The sequence below is a fragment of the Mchenga conophoros genome, linkage group LG14, assembly GCF_057382185.1.
Source record: "Mchenga conophoros isolate Kocher_MC1m ecotype Shallow Benthic linkage group LG14, M_conophoros_male_GT1.1, whole genome shotgun sequence".
In the NCBI taxonomy this organism is placed as follows: domain Eukaryota; kingdom Metazoa; phylum Chordata; class Actinopteri; order Cichliformes; family Cichlidae; genus Mchenga; species Mchenga conophoros.
In genome coordinates this window covers 14,396,032-14,419,294 of record NC_140539.1, presented here as the reverse complement: position 1 = coordinate 14,419,294, position 23,263 = coordinate 14,396,032, and the positions used below count along the sequence as shown (strand labels likewise).

At 42.0% G+C, this 23,263-nt stretch overlaps 1 protein-coding gene across 3 annotated transcripts; it reads right to left on the bottom strand.

The window, feature by feature from the left end:
• Positions 1-234: 234 nt before the first annotated feature.
• Positions 235-22,387, bottom strand: LOC146559460 (acetylcholinesterase-like). Of its 3 annotated transcripts, XM_085245438.1 has the most exons (10): positions 22,273-22,387; positions 21,326-21,625; positions 19,949-20,177; positions 19,614-19,746; positions 19,395-19,546; positions 18,263-18,449; positions 9,456-9,766; positions 2,766-2,975; positions 2,523-2,680; positions 235-793 (listed from the first exon to the last, which is right to left on the bottom strand). In XM_085245438.1, exons 2-10 carry the CDS (start codon positions 21,615-21,617, stop codon positions 699-701), a joined length of 1,767 nt encoding a protein of 588 aa, XP_085101564.1. In that variant the 5' UTR covers positions 21,618-21,625; positions 22,273-22,387; the 3' UTR covers positions 235-698. The 3 variants fall into 3 exon arrangements, 2 of the variants coding, with proteins under 2 accessions (XP_085101564.1, XP_085101566.1); XR_014888338.1 differs by lacking the exons at positions 235-793; positions 2,523-2,680; positions 2,766-2,975 and adding exons at positions 7,589-8,901; positions 8,976-9,202; XM_085245440.1 differs by lacking the exons at positions 235-793; positions 2,523-2,680; positions 2,766-2,975 and adding an exon at positions 7,589-9,202.
• Positions 22,388-23,263: the final 876 nt, after the last annotated feature.

The following is a 23,263-nucleotide window of genomic DNA, read 5'->3' as shown; positions in this document are numbered from 1 at the left end:
GAATAGTTAAATGACTTGAGCCCAATGCCCCATGTCAAAGGTGACTGCCTGTGCAGTCCATGCACTCCGGTGCAGATCCCAGACATTATTTTGAATTGGAAGACCAGTGGTAAAGGGTCACAGGGTCATCCTTCAACCTGCTCACATTAGCTGTCAGCATCCTCTATTGGACATATGTACCATATCCATATGTTCATCCTGTTCACATCGAATGATGAGACTTTCTGCATACAATTGTTTAAATGTCAAAAGTTTTTTCTTCATAACAGTTCAACCCTTTATTGTCATCATTGAGTTACTGAGAATTCACTGTCTGAGAGTAAATACAACAGTGCATGCATACAAAAAAATTATGTATAACTGAAAGAGGAATACATTTTTTGTCAAATACAGTGATAATTTTGATTGATGATTATGTTTTATTGCTTTAGAAAGAGCAACTCTATCTGTAATTGTTAAGCAATTTGAATTAGGCGTATTACCAAGTGTAATACCATCCTTTTGTGACTTTGTGTTTACATCCTTGTTCATCTTTTTTTATATATGTTATGCACAGCTGGATTAACAATTGACAATGCTTTACTGGGACTCTGATATATTGGCACAACAGGCACCGACACACGCCACGTCTCCTTTCTGTCTGGTAAATTTACATTTACCAGACTTCAACTTTGTAGAAGACAGGCCTCTTCAGTCCATCAGTAGGTTAAAGTTATAGCCAATAACATGAGCAGGAACAAATAATTACAGCGGAGTATAATCCCACTTGCATTATGACAAGACACCAGTTTATCTGTGGAGAAAAAAGCACAAGAACATCATCATGATGTTATTTCACAAAGAATCTTTCGGCTTTAGTTTACACGTGTGTGTGTGTGTGTGTGTGTGTGTGTGTGTGTGTACTGTTAGATGTTTCTCTTTTTTTGTCCTTTCCTTTTTCCAATAAAAAATATTTAATCATTCTGCTATGTGGTGTATGATTCCACAGTAAGTTTAATTGTGGAGGTGTATCAGTATTATTCACCCTTGTGTGATCTATGCTCAGAGAAGTGATGACTGACCCTCCTCTCCTCCCACTTAGACCTCCAAAACTTAGGTGAAACACAAGGGGAGCAAGACAGAATAAAACTCTCCTCCACAAGCTAAACGCCTTCCTAACAAAACCTGATGTAATGCCTCCTACTACAGATAACTACAGTAATGGTTAACAAATGTACACTCTCTATATCTTCTAAAGTGTTACATATTAAGATATAATGAAAAAGTATCTAGTCCTTACAGGATGTTAAAATTGGAAAAACAGAAACTGAGAGAAAGAATGTGGTGGACATTAGTGTCATTATTTAACAAAAACTAAGACAAAATGCAAAAAAAAGGCTATGAAAAACTAAGAGTGACATATTTTTCAATAGCTTCCAGAACCAACTTTAGAAGCAATAATTTGAAGTGATCATTTTCTATTTGACTTTATCAGCCTCTCACATTGTTGTGGATGAATTTTGGTGCACTCTTCTTTACATTAGGGTTCGTTTTTTAAAATAAGCAGAGGTGAAAAAATACAGAAAGTTTTACCTTAGCAGAAGTACAATGCAAAGAAAAAAAGTAGCTATTTCAAGGACATTAGCTGTAACTTTAGCTAACAGACAAACTGTGCACATAAATAGTTTGTGTGTTTGCTGATATTTGTGAAGGTTATAAAAACTTTTGAAATTAGCTGCCGCTTAAAAAAGCATTAAAATCTTTATGCTCTCTCCCCTTCTCTTGTGCTAGGTACAGTCCTACAATTCATGACATCTGCACCAAAAGTGCAATAAAATCATTCTGGCCTGATTTAACCCCCTGAGTACAGTGCTGTAAATGATGCTTAAATTATATTTTTTGAACTTTTCATGTCTTTGTATGTGACAAGCTCTTGTGATAAACACACCAATATAGCTGGCTCAGTATTGTTCCCTCCATTTAAGCACAAATAAGTTTTGGTTCGCAGGGCAGGGAAGTAAAAACTTCCCTCAAACATGTTGAACCTTAAGTGAATTTGCTGAGACATCCATTCCTGGTGTGCTTGGCAACTGTCTTTAATGTTTTCCACTGGTTAATAATTGAAGGACTTAAATTCTTTGGAAATAGCCCTATATCCCAGCAACAATTGTTTCTTCTAAGAGATGGCTGATGTATTTTCCTCAAATCCTCCAGACCAGCAAACTGGCAACATTTCAGTTGTTATACGCGTTCACACTTGGTGGTGACCAGTTAATCAAATAGATCTGAGTAGCAACACCTGACTGTAGATCACCCTCTTTATTCCTACAGAAGCACTTACTTTTTCAGAGACGGCTTCATTTTTTTAAAGTAAATAATGACACTGTGGAATATGTAATTTTTTTTTACTTCATCTGAGATTATATTTAAGATTCATTTTAAACCTGCCAAATTTAAAGAAAATATACTTTCATTTAGACTATATAGAGTGATCTTTATATATGTGTCATGCATGTATGTGTGTAGGTGTTTGTGTATCCAACCTGACACGCTTTGGACTTTTGGGATAAATTTGCTCCAGAGCTGACATTCTTTGGCTTTCATCATTGTCTTTTCTTCTGGATGTTTATAATTCAGTGTGACATACTTCTGCTCTTGAACAGTAAACACAGGCCACTTAGCTCCCTCAAGGCCTGGATTTCTGAAACAGACAATAAATCAGTTCTAAGAATCATCAGGGTCTTCACACTAGTTGAGTGAGTGTCTGACCATCTGGTTATGCTTACCCTGTACGAGCAAAGTTGGCCCAGTGTTTCATAAACTTCTTGGTCATATTAACTTCCTCCTTTGTGTATCCCAGAGATGCATTCAGAGGCATTCCGAATACAAATTCTATCTCATACCCATGCATAGCACCCATCCACTCTGGCCAGGGATTGACTGATGAGTGGTGATCAAATAAATATACAAAAGGCTTACCACCATGTTGAGAGAGCCTGCAAAGTGTAAATAACAGAGATATATTATTATATTACAACAGGTTAGCTCAAGATGGGTGAAACATAACAGAAAAATAAATAAAGTGGTTCATACAAACTGAGGAAAAAACACAAAAAATGCAGAAACATTGTTAGTGTTAGTAATTGTCATTTTTATACTGGTTTGCAGTTTTAACACTGGGATTTCCAGGCTTCTACCGTTCTACCTTTAAAAGCCGGAGAGCAGTCAAATGCTGGAAGTGGAAGCTAAATTGGCTAGTCATTCATATGTATATTAGGTCGTTACCTAGGAATTCTGGAGGGAGGGGAGTGGGGGTGAGTGATTGAGGGGGTGGGGGAGTGGAGTGTTTCAGTTTGCCATCTTAGGGAGAAATCAACACATGTCCTTTGTATGTCCTTTGTTGCTGACATTTATTGATGAAAACAGTACAAAAAACCAACCATTTGTACACATATTTACAAATAATGATAAAAAGTGAGTGAGTACATTTCAACATTTTCAGCAATCACTCACAATCCTGGCACTGCCACGGTATCTGTCGTCTGCATTTACCACATGTGTACCTGTAGCAGTGAACACATCGCACAGTGGCCTGATTTTTTTTGCATCTGTGTTTGACCTGACACGTGGCCCTTTTTCCAGGGCTCGGTGTGGAGGGTTGTGTCCGAAGCAACTGATCTTTTCTTGCCTTCTTCGCAGCTACATGAGAGCGAGCCAACTCCCTTGCAAGCTCCACCAGGAAGTCCACCCGTCTTTCCTTCGTCCCGGTGCATGCTTGATACAGCACATGTGCATTCAGTGCTGCCATGTCAATCATGTTATAAAACACGGCGACTGGCCAGCGCCGTGTTCCTTTGCGGACAGTGTACTCCCGAACCATCTGGTCCATCACATCCACGCCACACTTTGTTTTGTTGTAAAGGGTGACAGTGTTTGGCTTCCTTTTGGTAGTGTTATCAGTCTGAACCACGCTGTGCATGCTGCTAAGAATATAGACTGTCTTCTTCCGTTTGGCCGCATACGCCGTCAGCGTGGCAGCAGAGGTTGAAAACACCTAAGAAATAAGATAAATTGTTATTTCCATAGCCCTTTTACACACAATGAAACACATAAACATAGAACCACAAAAGACCTGCAACATACCTGAGTGGTGAATTCATTGCGATCTGTCTGTCTAGTGGATTGAGGAATTTCCCTGCGAATCTTGTTGACTGTGCCGAGGATGGTGGTTTTCCGTCCAAGAAGTTTTTGCGCAAGTGAAAGCGATGTGAAGAAATTGTCCGTGGTAACATTTCTGCCCTTGTCTAGGAATGGTTCCATCAGCCTCATTACTACATTTTCAGAAAGTCTCTCCCCAGTGGGACGATTGGGGTCCTTGCCAAGATATGGGAAGACATTGCAAATGTACTTGGATTTTAGGTCGCAGGCCACCCAAAACTTGATCCCAAACTTGTCCGGTTTACTTGCAATATACTGCAGGAAACAGCACCGAGTCTTTGATGGGAAAAGCTGTTCATCAACGGTGATATGTAGACCAGGGTTGTAGCACGTGATGCAGTTGGTGACAAATGATCCCCACACACTGGAAATTGCAGCGAACTTATCAGTCTTTGCTCGATCACTGCGGGTGGACTTGTCATCAAAGCGTAGGTGTTGCATGATGTCTTGGAAGCGGTTTCGTGCCATAGTTCCAATTATCTGTGGGTTTCCCAGGTTTGCTGACCAGCAGTCATTTACCGATGGAACCCTGTAAACCCCCCGCAAGATGACAATTGCAATAAATGCCATTAGTTCAGGGAGGTCCATGAACCAATGAACATGCTCCGTTTGCTGTGCATGTTGAATAGTCCATTCTTGAATGCTATGAAGCATGTCAAGAGTGATGAAACACAGGAAGCTCTGAAGGCGACTCGAGATACTTCTCCTGGCCTTAGCCGTTGGCTCTCCATCTGCAGTGTACGGTTCTATTGGGGTGAAAGGGAGACGGGTCCCCACATGTTCTTCACGCCACACTGTGCCATCTTTCGCTGTCTCAGTCCCCAAACAAGCTCTCTTTTTCGGTGGAGAAGCAGTCTCCTCATCTGCAGTGTGAACAAATTCAAATTGTGAGCAATGGGAAGGTCAAACAAACTTACTAACTACATCCACTTACTTGTTTGAAATGAAAAAGGAAATAACATGAAATGAAACTAACCGGAAGACTGATCAGACAGCTCTGAGTCCGAATCCGGCTGAACTTCTAGGTCTTCTCCATCCGAGTCACAAGGGTCGACTTCCGTCAGGATCATTTCCAACGCCTGCTGAGTAGTGAGTCTTCTCTGCATTTTCTTTCCTTGGAGAGGAGGTCCGTACACCACAGAATTCTTCAGGGCACTAAGCGGGGTACTGTGACGGGGCACACCCAGTGCTCTATGATTGGTGCACAATCATCTCTATGATTGTGCACCAATCAGAGCACTGGGTGTTTTTTGTACTGGGTATATATATGACACAATCTCACTGCACTTAGCCTAACCCTTCATTGCCCTGAAGAATTCTGTGGTGTACGGACCTCCTCTCCAAGGAAAGAAAATGCAGAGAAGACTCACTACTAGCAGGCGTTGGAAATGATCCTGACGGAAGTCGACCCTTGTGACTCGGATGGAGAAGACCTAGAAGTTCAGCCGGATTCGGACTCAGAGCTGTCTGATCAGTCTTCCGGTTAGTTTCATTTCATGTTATTTCCTTTTTCATTTCAAACAAGTAAGTGGATGTAGTTAGTAAGTTTGTTTGACCTTCCCATTGCTCACAATTTGAATTTGTTCACACTGCAGATGAGGAGACTGCTTCTCCACCGAAAAAGAGAGCTTGTTTGGGGACTGAGACAGCGAAAGATGGCACAGTGTGGCGTGAAGAACATGTGGGGACCCGTCTCCCTTTCACCCCAATAGAACCGTACACTGCAGATGGAGAGCCAACGGCTAAGGCCAGGAGAAGTATCTCGAGTCGCCTTCAGAGCTTCCTGTGTTTCATCACTCTTGACATGCTTCATAGCATTCAAGAATGGACTATTCAACATGCACAGCAAACGGAGCATGTTCATTGGTTCATGGACCTCCCTGAACTAATGGCATTTATTGCAATTGTCATCTTGCGGGGGGTTTACAGGGTTCCATCGGTAAATGACTGCTGGTCAGCAAACCTGGGAAACCCACAGATAATTGGAACTATGGTACGAAACCGCTTCCAAGACATCATGCAACACCTACGCTTTGATGACAAGTCCACCCGCAGTGATCGAGCAAAGACTGATAAGTTCGCTGCAATTTCCAGTGTGTGGGGATCATTTGTCACCAACTGCATCACGTGCTACAACCCTGGTCTACATATCACCGTTGATGAACAGCTTTTCCCATCAAAGACTCGGTGCTGTTTCCTGCAGTATATTGCAAGTAAACCGGACAAGTTTGGGATCAAGTTTTGGGTGGCCTGCGACCTAAAATCCAAGTACATTTGCAATGTCTTCCCATATCTTGGCAAGGACCCCAATCGTCCCACTGGGGAGAGACTTTCTGAAAATGTAGTAATGAGGCTGATGGAACCATTCCTAGACAAGGGCAGAAATGTTACCACGGACAATTTCTTCACATCGCTTTCACTTGCGCAAAAACTTCTTGGACGGAAAACCACCATCCTCGGCACAGTCAACAAGATTCGCAGGGAAATTCCTCAATCCACTAGACAGACAGATCGCAATGAATTCACCACTCAGGTATGTTGCAGGTCTTTTGTGGTTCTATGTTTATGTGTTTCATTGTGTGTAAAAGGGCTATGGAAATAACAATTTATCTTATTTCTTAGGTGTTTTCAACCTCTGCTGCCACGCTGACGGCGTATGCGGCCAAACGGAAGAAGACAGTCTATATTCTTAGCAGCATGCACAGCGTGGTTCAGACTGATAACACTACCAAAAGGAAGCCAAACACTGTCACCCTTTACAACAAAACAAAGTGTGGCGTGGATGTGATGGACCAGATGGTTCGGGAGTACACTGTCCGCAAAGGAACACGGCGCTGGCCAGTCGCCGTGTTTTATAACATGATTGACATGGCAGCACTGAATGCACATGTGCTGTATCAAGCATGCACCGGGACGAAGGAAAGACGGGTGGACTTCCTGGTGGAGCTTGCAAGGGAGTTGGCTCGCTCTCATGTAGCTGCGAAGAAGGCAAGAAAAGATCAGTTGCTTCGGACACAACCCTCCACACCGAGCCCTGGAAAAAGGGCCACGTGTCAGGTCAAACACAGATGCAAAAAAAATCAGGCCACTGTGCGATGTGTTCACTGCTACAGGTACACATGTGGTAAATGCAGACGACAGATACCGTGGCAGTGCCAGGATTGTGAGTGATTGCTGAAAATGTTGAAATGTACTCACTCACTTTTTATCATTATTTGTAAATATGTGTACAAATGGTTGGTTTTTTGTACTGTTTTCATCAATAAATGTCAGCAACAAAGGACATACAAAGGACATGTGTTGATTTCTCCCTAAGATGGCAAACTGAAACACTCCACTCCCCCACCCCCTCAATCACTCACCCCCACTCCCCTCCCTCCAGAATTCCTAGGTAACGACCTAATATACATATGAATGACTCCAGCATTTGACTGACTGCTCTCCGGCTTTTAAAGGTAGAAACGCAAAATGATGACTCCGCGGGGGTCTAAGGTAGAAAACCAAAATGACTGCTCTCCGGGGGTCTTTAAACTATTAGTAAGGTGGCATTTCTTTAAACCAGCTCTATTTGTCAGTGTTTTGTCAGGATTTGTTTGCAATAATCGCAAGAACATAAGAGTTGAGTCTTGTTCTTGTTCTTAGTCTCTAGATGTTGTGAGAATTGTGGTTTGTTGCAGCAGCTTCCGTAGTTAAGTGTGTTTTGCGGTTTTATTCCTAGTGTCCTTTTTGTCTTTTTTTTTTAGATTTCAGTTTTTACAAACTATAGACCTTAGTCGTCTTTTTTGTAATTTTATGGTCCTCACTGTCTTTTTTATATTTGTCATGATGAGGGGTAAGACTGAGTGGAATGGCTCTGTGTTTCTATACACTCAGGACCTGGCACTCTCACACTCAGGATCTGGCACTTTCAAAAACACAACACTGCTGCCTGTAGCCAGACCGGTCATCCTGCAGGAACTCAAAAGGTGACGTAATCAGTGCCAGGCCAGAGTAAGAATATAATCAAGGAGAAGGAAACATAAACCGTCCTTTCCACCGGTCGTCATGGGGAATGTGAGGTCTCTTAAAAGTGGATAACTGGTAAAGCATCAGAGTAATCGGCAGTATCGGGAGCGCAGTGTATTATGCTTTACAAAGGTACCTGGACCACACCACCACAGTATCAGACTTTTTCATAGTTTGGCTGACAAAGACGCCAAGCTGAGCAATAAGAAGAAAAGATGGAGAGATTGCAGTGTTTGTTAATAAATGGTGATGCAATCCAGGACATGTTATCTACGATGAGAATTCTCCGCTATATTAATACGTGTTTATGTAGCAGCTAATGGGTCAGCAGCATGTGACATCACACACGGGACTTTCACTGACCTAAAGCATAAACCCCCAGAGCCTTTCATCACCATCACTGGCGGTTTCAACCATATCTAGCCTCCACTATGCCAACTTTAAAGCAGTATCTGGTCAAAACATGAAAAAATAAAACTTTGGATCTTCTGCACGCAAACATGCAGGATGTATACAAAGCCACTGCCCTCGCCAACTATGTAGATCAGACCAAAACCAGGTCCTGTTAACATCTCAGTATGTTCTTGCAGTTCTAAGACTTCCTGTTGCCACCAAGCCTGTGAGAAGAATTCTGGAGTCAGGGAGCCAGTGAGACTGCATACTGGGACATGCTGAATGAAAAGTAGAGGATCTTCAGGCCTGGGAACAAGGACAAGTTGAGAAACCTACACCATGACCTAAAGGCAGGGCTGAGAAAGTGTAAAGATACCTACAGAGAGAAGCTGGAAACCAAACTCCAGTTGAATAATTTCAAACAATTGTAGAGAGGGATGCAGCTGATCACTGGCCTCAATCAAAGAGATCAACAGCAGCAGGAGGGCAGCATGGATACAGCCAGATTCTCGAGGTTCTGGATGGGGGGGGCTGTAATGTTTTATTGCAGATACATCCTATCTGGAAGATCTGCTTCTTTTGATGTAAGCTTCCTGTGTTTACGACCCTTTGGTCAGCAGGACAATAGAGAAATTGAATTGAAATTGAATTGAATTGGAGGTCTGACACACACACACACACACACACACACACACACACACACACACACACACACACACACATTCTTACTTAGATACAGAAGTTCACACATATACATACAATGCCTTTTCTTAGAACCATGTGGGCGTGGCTTTGTTCTGACGTGTTTTGTGTTTATTAACTGTGACTAAAAAATATGATCAATAAGAATTACTCATTACCTGTGAGCAAAGTCGAGCACTGGACACATGAACATTTGATCTCCAACAAGACTACATACAGAGTCACGGTTTTTCACCCTGTTGTCCACATCTGTCCAATCCGTGTAATGGAAAATGGCTGCATCTCTCATGACATCACTCGCAGTATCCATTGCAAGCGTCACTCCTGCCAAGAATTCCTTTCTAGTGATGAGACTCTGACCGGTGTTATTAAATCCAGGGACTGCATAAACAGCAAAATATGTCCCTTCATCCTTATTTAAACCAAACATCACATCTTTCTTTGCAAAGTTACCAGAACTTAGAAGTACCTGCAGAAGGAAGAGAGAAAGTTATTTAGTTGTTTTTGTGAAGTTAATTTGTTTATACATTTACACAGGGAGTGCAGAATTATTAGGCAAGTTGTATTTTTGAGGAATCATTTTATTATTGAACAACAACCATGTTCTCAATGAACCCAAAAAACTCATTAATATCAAAGCTGAATGTTTTTGGAAGTAGTTTTTAGTTTTAGCTATTTTAAGGGGATATCTGTGTGTGCAGGTGACTATTACTGTGCATAATTATTAGGCAACTTAACAAAAAACAAATATATACCCATTTCAATTATTTATTTTTATCAGTGAAACCAATATAACATCTCCACATTCACAAATATACATTTCTGACATTCAAAAACAAAACAAAAACAAATCAGCGACCAATATAGCCACCTTTCTTTGCAAGGATACTCAAAAGCCTGCCATCCATGGATTCTGTCAGTGTTTTGATCTGTTCACCATCAACATTGCATGCAGCAGCAACCACAGCCTCCCAGACACTGTTCAGAGAGGTGTACTGTTTTCCCTCCTTGTAAATCTCACATTTGATGATGGACCACAGGTTCTCAATGGGGTTCAGATCAGGTGAACAAGGTGGCCATGTCATTAGTTTTTCTTCTTTTATACCCTTTCTTGCCAGCCACGCTGTGGAGTACTTGGACGCGTGTGATGGAGCATTGTCCTGCATGAAAATCATGTTTTCCTTGAAGGATGCAGACTTCTTCCTGTACCACTGCTTGAAGAAGGTGTCTTCCAGAAACTGGCAGTAGGGCTGGGAGTTGATCTTGACTCCATCCTCAACCCGAAAAGGCCCCACAAGCTCATCTTTGATGATACCAGCCCAAACCAGTACTCCACCTCCACCTTGCTGGCGTCTGAGTCGGACTGGAGCTCTCTGCCCTTTACCAATCCAGCCACGGGCCCATCCATCTGGCCCATCAAGACTCACTCTCATTTCATCAGTCCATAAAACCTTAGAAAAACCAGTCTTGAGATATTTCTTGGCCCAGTCTTGACGTTTCAGCTTGTGTGTCTTGTTCAGTGGTGGTCGTCTTTCAGCCTTTCTTACCTTGGCCATGTCTCTGAGTATTGCACACCTTGTGCTTTTGGGCACTCCAGTGATGTTGCAGCTCTGAAATATGGCCAAACTGGTGGCAAGTGGCATCTTGGCAGCTGCACGCTTGACTTTTCTCAGTTCATGGGCAGTTATTTTGCGCCTTGGTTTTTCCACACGGTTCTTGCGACCCTGTTGACTATTTTGCGCTTTGGGGTCCTTAGGGACTAAAGCGCTATATAAATACAGGCCATTTACCATTTACCATATTTTGAATGAAACGCTTGATTGTTCGATGATCACGTTTCAGAAGCTTTGCAATTTTGAGACTGCTGCATCCCTATGCAAGATATCTGACTATTTTTGACTTTTCTGAGCCTGTCAAGTCCTTCTTTTGACCCATTTTGCCAAAGGAAAGGACGTTGCCTAATAATTATGCACACCTGATATAGGGTATTTATGTCATTAGACCACACCCCTTCTCATTACAGAGATGCACATCACCTAATATGCTTAATTGGTAGTTGGCTTTCGAGCCTATACAGCTTGGAGTAAGACAACATGCATGAAGAGGATGATGTGGACAAAATTCTCATTTGCCTAATAATTCTGCACTCCCTGTACACAAACACGCAAATACACACACATACATACATACATACATACATACACACACAAATATATATATATATATATAAACACCCAGCACGCCCCTGCGGGCGGTTTATCCTTCAAGCTCGGGTCCTCTACCAGAGGCCTGGGAGCTTGAGGGTCCTGCGCAGTATCTTAGCTGTTCCCAGGACTGCGCTCTTCTGGACAGAGATCTCCGATGTTATTCCCGGGATCTGCTGGAGCCACTCGCCTAGCTTGGGAGTCACCGCACCTAGTGCTCCGATTACCACGGGGACCACCGTTACCTTCACCCTCCACATCCTCTCGAGCTCTTCTCTGAGTCCTTGGTATTTCTCCAGCTTCTCGTGTTCCTTCTTCCTGATATTGCTGTCATTCGGAACCGCTACATCGATCACTACGGCCGTCTTCTTCTGTTTGTCTACCACCACTATGTCCGGTTGGTTAGCCACCACCATTTTGTCCGTCTGTATCTGGAAGTCCCACAGGATCTTAGCTCGGTCATTCTCCACCACCCTTGGGGGTATCTCCCATTTTGACCTCGGGACTTCCAGATTATACTCGGCACAGATGTTCCTGTACACTATGCCAGCCACTTGGTTATGGCGTTCCATGTATGCCTTGCCTGCTAGCATCTTGCACCCTGCTGTTATGTGCTGGATTGTCTCTGGGGCATCTTTACACAGCCTGCACCTGGGGTCTTGCCTGGTGTGATAGACCCCAGCCTCTATGGATCTTGTACTCAGAGCTTGTTCTTGTGCTGCCATGATTAGTGCCTTTGTGCTGTCTTTCAGTCCAGCTTTGTCCAGCCACTGGTAGGATTTCTGGATATCAGCCACCTCCTCTATCTTCCGGTGGTACATACAGTGCAGGGGCCTGTCCTTCCATGATGGTTCCTCGTCTCCCTCCTCTTTCTTGGGTTTCTGCTGCCTGAGGTATTCACTGAGCACTCGGTCAGTTGGGGCCATCTTCCCAATGTATTCTTGGATGTTTGTTGTCTCATCCTGGACTGTGGTGCTGACACTCACCAGTCCCCGGCCCCCTTCCTTCCGCTTAGCGTACAGCCTCAGGGTGCTGGACTTGGGGTGAAACCCTCCATGCATGGTAAGGAGCTTTCTTGTCTTTATGTCAGTGGCTTCTATCTCCTCCTTTGGCCAGCCTATTATCCCAGCAGGGTACCTGATCACGGGCAGGGCGTACGTGTTGATGGCCCGGATCTTGTTCTTACCATTCAGCTGACTCCTCAGGACTTGCCTGACCCTCTGCAGGTACTTGGTGGTTGCAGCTTTTCTAGCGGCCTCTTCATGGTTCCCATTCGCCTGCAGGATCCCCAGGTACTTGTAACTGTCCTCTATGTCTGCAATGTTGCCTTCTGGTAGTTCAATCCCCTCAGTTCTTACTACCTTCCCTCTCTTGTTACCATCCGACTACACTTCTCCAGTCCGAATGACATTCCAATGTCATTGCTGTATAGCCTGGTAGTGTGGATCAGTGTATCGATGTCTTGTTCACTCTTGGCATACAGCTTGATGTCATCCATGTACAGGAGGTGGCTGACAACTGCTTCGTTCCGTAGTCGGTATCCGTAGCCAGTCTTGTTAATGATCTCACTGAGGGGGTTCAGGTCTATGCAGAACAGCAGTGGGGACAGAGCATCTTCTTGGTGGATCCCGCACTTGATGGTGACTTGTGCTATGGGCTTGGAGTTGGCCTCTAGTGTTGTACGCCACATCCCCATTGAGTTCCTGATGAAGGCTCTTAGGGTCCCATTGATCTTGTACAATTCTAAGCATTCCAGTATCCAGCTGTGGGGCATTGAGTCATAGGCCTTCTTGTAATCAATCCAGGCAGTGCACAGGTTGGTCAGTCTGGTCTTGCAGTCTCGGCTGACTGTTCTGTCTACCAGTAGCTGGTGTTTTGCGCCTCTGGTATTCTTGCCAATCCCTTTCTGTGTCCCGCTCATGTATTGACCCATGTGCCTGTTCATCTTAGCCGATATGATGCCTGACAGGAGCTTCCATGTAGTACTGAGGCAGGTTATTGGTCGGTAGTTGGAGGGGACCAGTCCCTTCTTGGGGTCCTTGGGGATCAGGACCGTCCGACCTTCGGTTAGCCATTCCGGGTGTCTCTCGTTAACTAGCAGCTGGTTCATTTGTGCTGCCAGACGCTCGTGGAGTGCAGTCAGCTTCTTTAGCCAGTAGGTGTGAACCATGTCGGGCCCTGGTGCTGTCCAACTCTTCATACTGGAGACCCTTTCTTGGATATCTGCCACTGTGATGGTTACTGGACCCTGTTCAGGGAGGTCGCTGTGGTCTGCCCTCAGATCCACTAGCCACTGAGCATTGCCATTATGGGTTGCGTCCTTCTCCCATATGCTCTTCCAGTATTGCTCCATCTCCAGCCTTGGTGGTGCTGTTCTCTTATTGTTCCCTTGCCACTGAGAGTACACCTTTGCTGGTTCTGTGGAGAACAGCTGGTTTATTCTCCTGCCTTCTATCTCTCTGGTGTACCTCCTCAAGCGGCTGGCCAAGGCTATGAGTCTTTGCTTGGCAGTTTCCAAGGCCTCAGGTATGGACAGCTTGCTGTATTTCTTATGCACCTTCTTTGTCGCACCTTTCTGCAACTCCGTTAGTTGGCTAACCTCCCTCCGTGCTACTTTGATGTTGCCCTCTAGCCTCCTTCTCCATGGAGGGTACTGCCCCTTGTGGCTGTTCAACTTGTAGCCAAGCATCTCACTGATCACCGCTGCCGTATTGTAGATCAGCTTGTTAGTGTCGGTAATCGTGGTTGTAGGTATCGTCCATAGTGCTGCATTAACATCATCTAGCAGACCTTCTGAGGGTACTTCACGTAATCTTGGTAACCGACTACGGGGATACAGGTTTCAAGCTTGGCCATGATCCTATTTTTCAGGTCAGTTCCTCTCGCACTCAACGATCCTTCTCCTATCGGACTTGGGGCTATGTACCCAATCTCGGGTGGGGGTGATGATATCTCCCCCCTGACCTGGCGTCCTGACTCCTCCTTGCCATAGCATTTGTGTTGTACCTCGTCAATCTCTAGCTGTGAGAGCAGTCCCTTCTTTCGAATGTTGGAACACTGAGCTACTAGTTGTTTCGCCGTCATTGTGGATGTTGGATATCGAAGAATCCATAGGTCCCGCATCCTATTCATGTAGCCCCTTCCGCCGGGGTTACTTGCGTAGTAGCATTCCAACAATGCCCTGTTTTCGTCTCTTGCCCACTGATGCCTTCTTGTTCCAGTAGCCCACTTGTCGTCAGGGTGCCCTGGTTCCTCAACACCTGATGCGGACCTTGTTGATCCGGGCGACGTCCGAGCCGGCATGCCTTCATATTTATCTGTCTCGCTCATGTCTGCGGTAGGCTTGCTTAGCATAGGGGGTCTAGCCTTAGCACCCTTACTGGATACAGACGCCCCAGGCAGGAATCGAACTTGCGATGCTCTGTTCCAAAGGCGTGTAGTCTAACCACTACGATATATATACACTCAACAAAAATATAAACGCAACACCTTTGTTACTGCTCCCATTCCCCATGGGATGGACGTAGAGACCTAAAATTCATTCCAGATACACAATATAACCATCCCTCCCAAACAGTGGTCACAAATCAGTCCAAATGTGTGGTAGTGGGCACATCTGCTATATTGAGATAATCCATCCCACCTCACAGGTGTGCCACATCAGGATGCTGATCTGACATCATGAGTAGTGCACAGGTGTACCTCAGACTGCCCACAACAAAAGGCGACCCTGGAATGTGCAGTTTTTTGCGCTATTGGGGGTCTGGGGACCAAGAACCGGTCAGTATCTGGTCAGTATTCCACCATTTGCCTCGTGCAGTGCAACACATCGTCGCATGGAGTCTATCAGATTGTCAATTGTGGCCTGTGGAATGTTGGTCCACTCCACTTCAATGGCTGTGCAAGGTTGTTGGATATTCGTGGGAACTGGTACACGCTGTCGTATACGCCGGTCAAGCACATCCCGAACATGCTCAATGGGTGACATGTCCGGTGAGTATGCTGGCCATGCAAGAACTGGGACATTCTCAGCTGCCATCTGCCCTGAACAATGTGAACCATGATTCATCTGTGAAGCGCATACCTCTCCAACGTGCCAGACGCCATCGAATGTGAGCATTTGCCCACACAAGTCTGTTACGGCGACGAGCTGGAGTCAGGTCAAGACCCCGATGAGGACGACGGGCATGCAGTTGAGCGTCCCTGAGACGGTTTCTGACAGTTTGTGCAGAAATTGTTTGGTTGTGCAAACCAATTGTTCCAGCAGCTGTCTGGGTGGCTGGTCTCAGACGATCTTGGAGGTGAACCTGCTGGATGTGGAGGTCCTGGGCTGGTGTGGTTACACGAGGTCTGCGGTTGTGAGGCCGGTTGGATGTGCTGCCATATTCTCTGAAACGCCTGTGGAGACGGCTTATGGTTGAGAAATGAACGTTCAATGCACGGGCGACAGATCTGGTTGACATTCTTGCTGTCAGCATGCCAATTGCACGCTCCCTCATTGCTTGTGGCATCTGTGGCATTTTGCTGTGAGACAAAACTGCACATTCCAGGGTGGCCTTTTGTTGTGGGCAGTCTGAAGTACACCTGTGCACTACTCATGATGTCACATCAGCATCCTGATGTGGCACACCTGTGAGGTGGGATGGATTATCTCAATATAGCAGATGTGCCCACTACCACACATTTGGACTGATTTGTGACCACTGTTTGGGAGGGATGGTTATATTGTGTATCTGGAATGAATTTTAGGTCTCTACGTCCATCCCATGGGGAATGGGAGCAGTAACAAAGGTGTTGCGTTTATATTTTTGTTGAGTATATATATATATATATATATATATATATATATATATATATATATATATATATATATATATATATATATCTCCAAACGCAGAAGTTGCAGCAAGCTACAGTAACAGCAGAGGGAGATATTTTATTTCAAGCCAACATGAAAATAATCAAGGGAAGGTGTTTAAGCAGACATTATTATTAAACACAGTTACATATATATATATATACATATTAGCCACCTATCTTAATCATTTCTTACAATTAACAACTCTGGAATATACTTCATATTATCTCCCCCTGCTGGTAATGCAACCTCTGCATGTGTTGCCATTTCACATTTTGGAGAGTCAAATCGTGAAATAGACTAGCATGTCTAGTTGTCTAGTAAACGCTTTGCTGTGATACTAGGTTGTATATATATATATATATATATATATATATATATATATATATATATATATATATATATATATAGTCTGGAGCATTCAAGTATGTGTTGACAGAAAACATATTAGCCATGATTACAAGGAATCAGCTGTTTCTGCCCATCAGTCTGGGAAGGCCATTTCCAAACAATGTGATGTCCATGATTCTTAAGTGATCCAACATTAGACCACATAATGATCAGAGAAATTATAAAAAGCCAGATAGCTACAACAGTCCTCTGCTAGTATATTAAATACTAAAATTCATGATAGTACAACTGAAATTATCTCTCAAAACTGAACATGACAGCATGGCTTAGGTTGCAAAATTGCAACTGAAGAAGTCACAAAACTTCTGGAACAATGTCCTTTAGATAGACAGGACCAATGTGGAGATGGGATTGTGATAGTAGGCTCAAATGTGAAGCAGTCTCCCTAACAGCTTAACCTTAGGCAAAACTGGGTCATGCAACAGGACAATTAACCTAGGCACACCAGCAAATCTACATCAGAATGAAAAAAAAAAAATCCAGACCAAGTGTTTGTGGTGGGATGTCAAGAGACTTGTGCATAAGCAAATGTCCATTAACCTCAATGAACTGAAGCAACATTGTAAAGAAGAGTGGGCCAAAAGTGATGAAGAGTCATGAAGTCGTACATAAAGCAGTTACATCAAGTTATTCCTGTGGAAAATGGTTCTACAAGCTACTGAGTCACAGTGTATACTTTTTTTTTAAATATTTTTTTTCCACACACTGCTTCTTTAACTTTGTTTTTAATAACTAAAAAATCACTCGGTGCAAGATGCCATGTACTGTAGTTCATCTAAGGTTGTATTTTATTTAATCTGGTAAAAACCAGATAATTGTGATTTTTTTTTCATGTATAACCTTAGAATTAAAGAGGGTATACTTCCCTTTGATTGTATAAACGTTTATTTTTTTTTCTTTTGACAACATGTGGACTGGTTGCATGCAACTTTTTCCTTAAACCAGTGTTTCCCAACATTTTGGAGCCACGCCACATATTTCACATTATAAAAATCACACGGCACACCACCAAACAAAAATGTCACAGAAAGCACATTGATATTTTTCCCGCGCACCAAATATAGGAAAATTTGCTCATCTGGGTAGGAATTTTTTCCAGGATCCAGGTCAGATTGACTACTTTTTCTTTTCAAATATTTATCTATTGCTATTATGTGCTGCGTTGTCTCACTCACAGCATGATTATTATGTCATTTATTCTTCGTCTTCTACTATTTTACTGTCAGTTGGCAACCAATTTAATTAGAGCAGATAGTTGTATTGCCCTCTATTTGAAGAGAATGTAATTGTTCTGCCCGTTACTCAGGTGGAACCAGTTAATCATCCACGGCACACCTGATCATTTTTCACAGCACACCCATGTGCCGCGGCACAGTGGTTGGGAAACACTGCCTTAAACCCAAGTATGAACAGCACTTATTGGAGATGCATGATGTAGCGAAAAAAATATTTCTTAAAGAAAGTCAACCAAATGCCAAATATGGGTACTCACATCAACTGCATCTGGTAAGAAGTTCCCATCAACATGAGGCATAAAGGGAAGACTTAATAGTGACGATTGAGTGAGAACCTCAAATTGCTTGGTTGAGACTTTTTGAGGATCAGCCTGCTGCAGACAAGCTTCTAGACGAGCTGCAGGAGATGAGGGACAATCCACAAGTTTTGCCAGCATAAGAGACCTAAATATTGAAAAAGAATAAAATAAGGAAGAACTCATAGAACCAAACTTTTATTCAATGCAAATCAAATCAAATCAAATCACTTTTATTGTCACATTGTCACACAATATGATCTCACAGATAGTATGAAAGACAAATGTAGATTTTGGAACTGAATATTGAAGTCAAAAATCATGTTTTTTTGTAGTAGATAAATATATATAACTGAATGAAAATATATATCCACACACACACACACACACACACACACACACACACATTATTATTTATTTTTTACTGTGATCAAAGCCTTTTTTGACAAAAAATAATATATGTTTTTATCTATTGCAAAGCCACAGTGTTCTTGTTAGTCTGTTAATCTGATTGCTAAGAATTGTTAAAATTAAACGTGTCAGTATACAGAAAGACTACTGTGTGTAAGTATCTTCAAATTTGGCAGATCCTTGTAAACTTAGCTGCAGCCTGGGACAACAGCCAAGCCCTCACTCTAGTAGGATATTTTTAACTGTGTGGGATCACCACAGCCATTGACCTGAAGCACAAAACTAAACACCTCGATACCTGGTTAGTATAAGACTGCAATGAAAAACACCATTTGTGTGCTAGCCAACACTTCAGAATTAACTATAGCCACTGCTGTGTATTCTTTTTACACTAAACTCTGGAGGGTAGTATCAGAAATAATATCAGACTATCAGGATGTATTAATATTTGTAAGTAATATCAGTTTCAATATTGGTATTGATAAAATCCTAACGGTACCTATATGGACAGAGGATGAATGAGAATGTCGACCTATTGTTGGAGCTAAAGGCAAAGTCATCAGGTTTCAGCCTCTGGAAATCTTCAGACTTTTTAATACACTTGTCATTTTGTCAGTCTAGATACAAGGGTTAAGTCAACCAAGTTGGCTCAAGACAAAGATGATAAAAAAATGTACACTACCTGTCCCAGGCCTCAGTCTGACTAATTGTGCCCCAGTATGCATTGGGGGAGCCACTCTGCATCACAGCCCTTTGAAAAAGATCCTGGCTGCCCGGCGAGAGCAGCTGGAAGCCAACAGATGCAGACCCAGCACTTTCTCCGAACAGAGTAACCTGGAAACAATGCCAAATTAAAATTGTTTCAACATGTGAAAAACCTTTCTAGAATTAAGGCATTTACCTTAGAAGGATCACCACCAAAAGCTGCAATATTATTTGCAACCCATTTAAGAGCCAGGCGTTGGTCCAAAAGGCCTGCATTACCCTGGATATTTGTGTTGTCGGGAAGAGACAGGAAACCAAACGCTCCCAATCTGTTATTGATGACCACAACAATAAGGCATACTGACAATGTATGACTGAAGCTAAATCACAATATTGCTTACTCTTATTATTCTAAAAAGAATATCACCCAGATTTGTCATACTCAATTTTATTTTCTTGTATAAATGTGTAGAGTTTCTAGTTACATATAATAACTATATTTAATTACTATTAGTATTTATTACCTCTTACCTGTAATTCATTGATACCACAACAACACTTTCAGATTTACTCAGGAAACGGCCGTCGTAAATGTCCAATGACGATGTTCCTGAGATGAACCCACCACCATGAATCCAGACAAAGACAGGGGCAAGTGGTGCAGGCTGCGTTTTGTTGAAACGTGGCGACCAGACATTGAGGTACAGACAGTCCTCACTCAGAGGAGTGTTTGGGTTCCACATTTCTACACCTTTGAACCCTGGAAAGAATTTTGTTAGATAACAGCAGTAGTATAATTATATAATTTTGAAGAGCCTGATTGGGACAACATTACTGCAATCTACAAGTTCAAATTAATTTATTCATCGGTCCATTTCATTTTATTAGCTTGAAGAAAAATTAACTTGAATTTACCATTAATGTACTGTGTACAGTTGTATGGTTGTTTTTACCTAGAATGAGAATCACTGACAACAACCTGATAACAGTGAGTTAGGTTCATTTCTATCTCTGATGTCATATCTAAATTAAGTGAGTGTGCTTATTACATTGATATATGTCTGGTATCCGTTGCAGTAGTTCAACAATCTCCGACAGGTGGCTTCATCTATAAATACAGCCAGCCCAACCGCAGTAATTCTTTTGAGTGAGGGGAAAGGCATTTGAAAACTCTGACTCGTGTATTCGTGTTAAGGAATATATGAAAGTGTAATGTGTAAGAGATACATTCTTTATCAGTCTAGAAAATAATAATACAAAAAAAAATTGCTTAACATTTATGGGTCATGTCCAAGATTTACTTTTGCAATTAAAAAAAGTGTTTAGTTGGGAAAGGGAATGCATACACTACGAATGAGATCATGTTTCCTAACTGCCACTCCCCACTAAAGCATTACTCTGAAATGAATACAGTGCAAAAAAACCTCTGCATGACAAAACTGTCCGAGAGCAAAATGCTACCCTTTATAAGCTAGCGTTTAGGTAACATAAAATGTTTTTTAAAAAACAGTCTAAAGTGGATTGCAATCCTAACTCTCTCTCTCTCTAAAAAGAAAAAAAATGAAGATTACTTATCAGTCAAACAAGTGATGAATTAGTGCTATCAGGTATGATAAATATTTTTGCAGGTTTTATTTTTAAATAAATTATAAAATAATATTATTAATTTATTTATAGTAATGTAACTCTCTGGTTATTGTTTAGATAAAACATGTGTACATAACATATAAATAACAGCAATGTGAAATATGTTGAAAATATTTATTTAATACTATGTTTGGATTTTGTTTAGTCCTTTGAATATTTCATATTATGTAGTGGCTATATGTATGTAAGTGTACAGATATGCACTATCCATTACACAGTCTGTGCATGCATTGTGCCCAGTTGTGTTAATGTGAGTCCTACCAGGAAAGGCTGTATCAGGCATCTGGTAGCAGGAATTTGGAAAGTTGGTAGCATCCTTCACACCATCCCATTTCTCTACTGGCTCTGGCGCTCTGAATCTTAATTTCCCAACAGGTGGTTTTCCATAGGGAATTCCAAGAAAGGCTCTAACATCCGAACCCAGCACAGAAAGCAATTTCCCTTGAATTTTCCCATCGCTTGTACTGATCATAAGGTCATCTTGAGTGCCAAGTGATAATGTCAGAAAATTAAGCAATATAACAAGAAGTACACACTGAGAGTTTGCAGCCATGGAAAATCCTGAGGATAGAAAAATAAAGGCATATTACACTACAATATGGCCCTAACTTTAACTTTTTAAGTGCAATAAGCATTGTAGTATAAGTAAGACTTTGTAGACACTAAAAAAAAAACCCAAAAAAACACATGCAGATAAACACACCAGCATTCCAGATACTATTGAAGCATGCCTTTGTTAACTAAAATAGCTTGTCTTCAGGTCATAGAAAGTTTAGGGTGGGTCGATGTGTGTGGATATATTGCGCAGAGACCGTGGGTGTGTATGTGCGTGTGCATGTGTGTGTGTGTGTGTGTGTGCGCGCGCGCGCACGTGTGTGAAAGAGAGAGCGAAAGAGAGGGAGAGCGAGAGAGGGGATCATTCCCGCTATCAGAGTGTCACTTTAAAAGCATCTTTAATCCTCGGATATTCACAAATACTGAAGCTGTTGGCGAGTATAAAAAGTGCAAGTAACTGCACGCACGCAGATCACGTGTGAAGCCGCCTTACTTTGAAAAGGCACAGACTAATCGAGGTTAGAGTGAAAATCGCGCAAGGCTGGTTCGATGCGCGCAATGGGGACACAAGCGCTCATGCAGAGATTATTATAAATGACTGCAAGAATTAAATCCGCCAGTTCCAGTTTATAAAAGCTTTAGTGATGTCTTACCTTGTCAGCTAGCAGTTTGTGTCTGTCTGGAGTGAGTGAGGAGGGCACGGTACTGATAGGATGAAAACATGGACAACCTCTGTCCAGTGATCCCTGGGCCGGCCCAGTGCACCACCCACTACTACTGCTGCTTGTACTACTTGTATTTTATATAATACAACACAGTATTACCTTTCCCTGAATACAATTAATAATAGTAAAAGACAAAAACATTGCCATCCATATTATGAATGATAATAAAGACTGAGTGAAGAGCAAAATTTCGTGAATAAAGTCTTCAGTTTTATTATCTTTACAATACATTTTCTTGAAGAGGAAAAGGAAAGTTTGATTTGCAGTATTATGATTGTAACGATTTGTGAGTGCTGGTGTGATATTAATGTATAAAATGCACTCTTGCTGTAGCATTGTTATTTTTTATTTATTAATGATTTACAACAATGTATTTACACACACACACACACACACATATATATAAATATATGTATATATATATATATATATATGGGCTGTTTCTTTTCATAATGACACATCCCTTTATTTATATCACAATCAGAATCTTTGTATTGTCATTAAACTTCAGATGTTCAACAAAATTAGAAGCAACTCCCTGCTAGCAGCATTTAGAATAAATAGCAAAACACAAATAAATAGCTAGAAAAGAAACCCAAATAAAATGTAACTGACAAATATACAAAACTAAAGAAACATCGGTTTATAATGTAAGGTTGCTCTGAAACACTCTCTTTCTCAAGGTTAATACAGTAATGCATGCAGAAAATGGATCTAAGAAACTGTAAATAAGAAAATTAATGCATAATTAAACCTGGAATGCATTTTTGTGTAAATGTAAACTCTTGGATGTATTGAATGCACTAAAAATGAAATTAAGGAATTGTCTTTTATGACTGTTATGTTACTGCTTTAAAAAAAAGAAAACAAATATATCTGCAATTGTTAACAAACCTGAATTAGGTATGGTGCCAAGCAT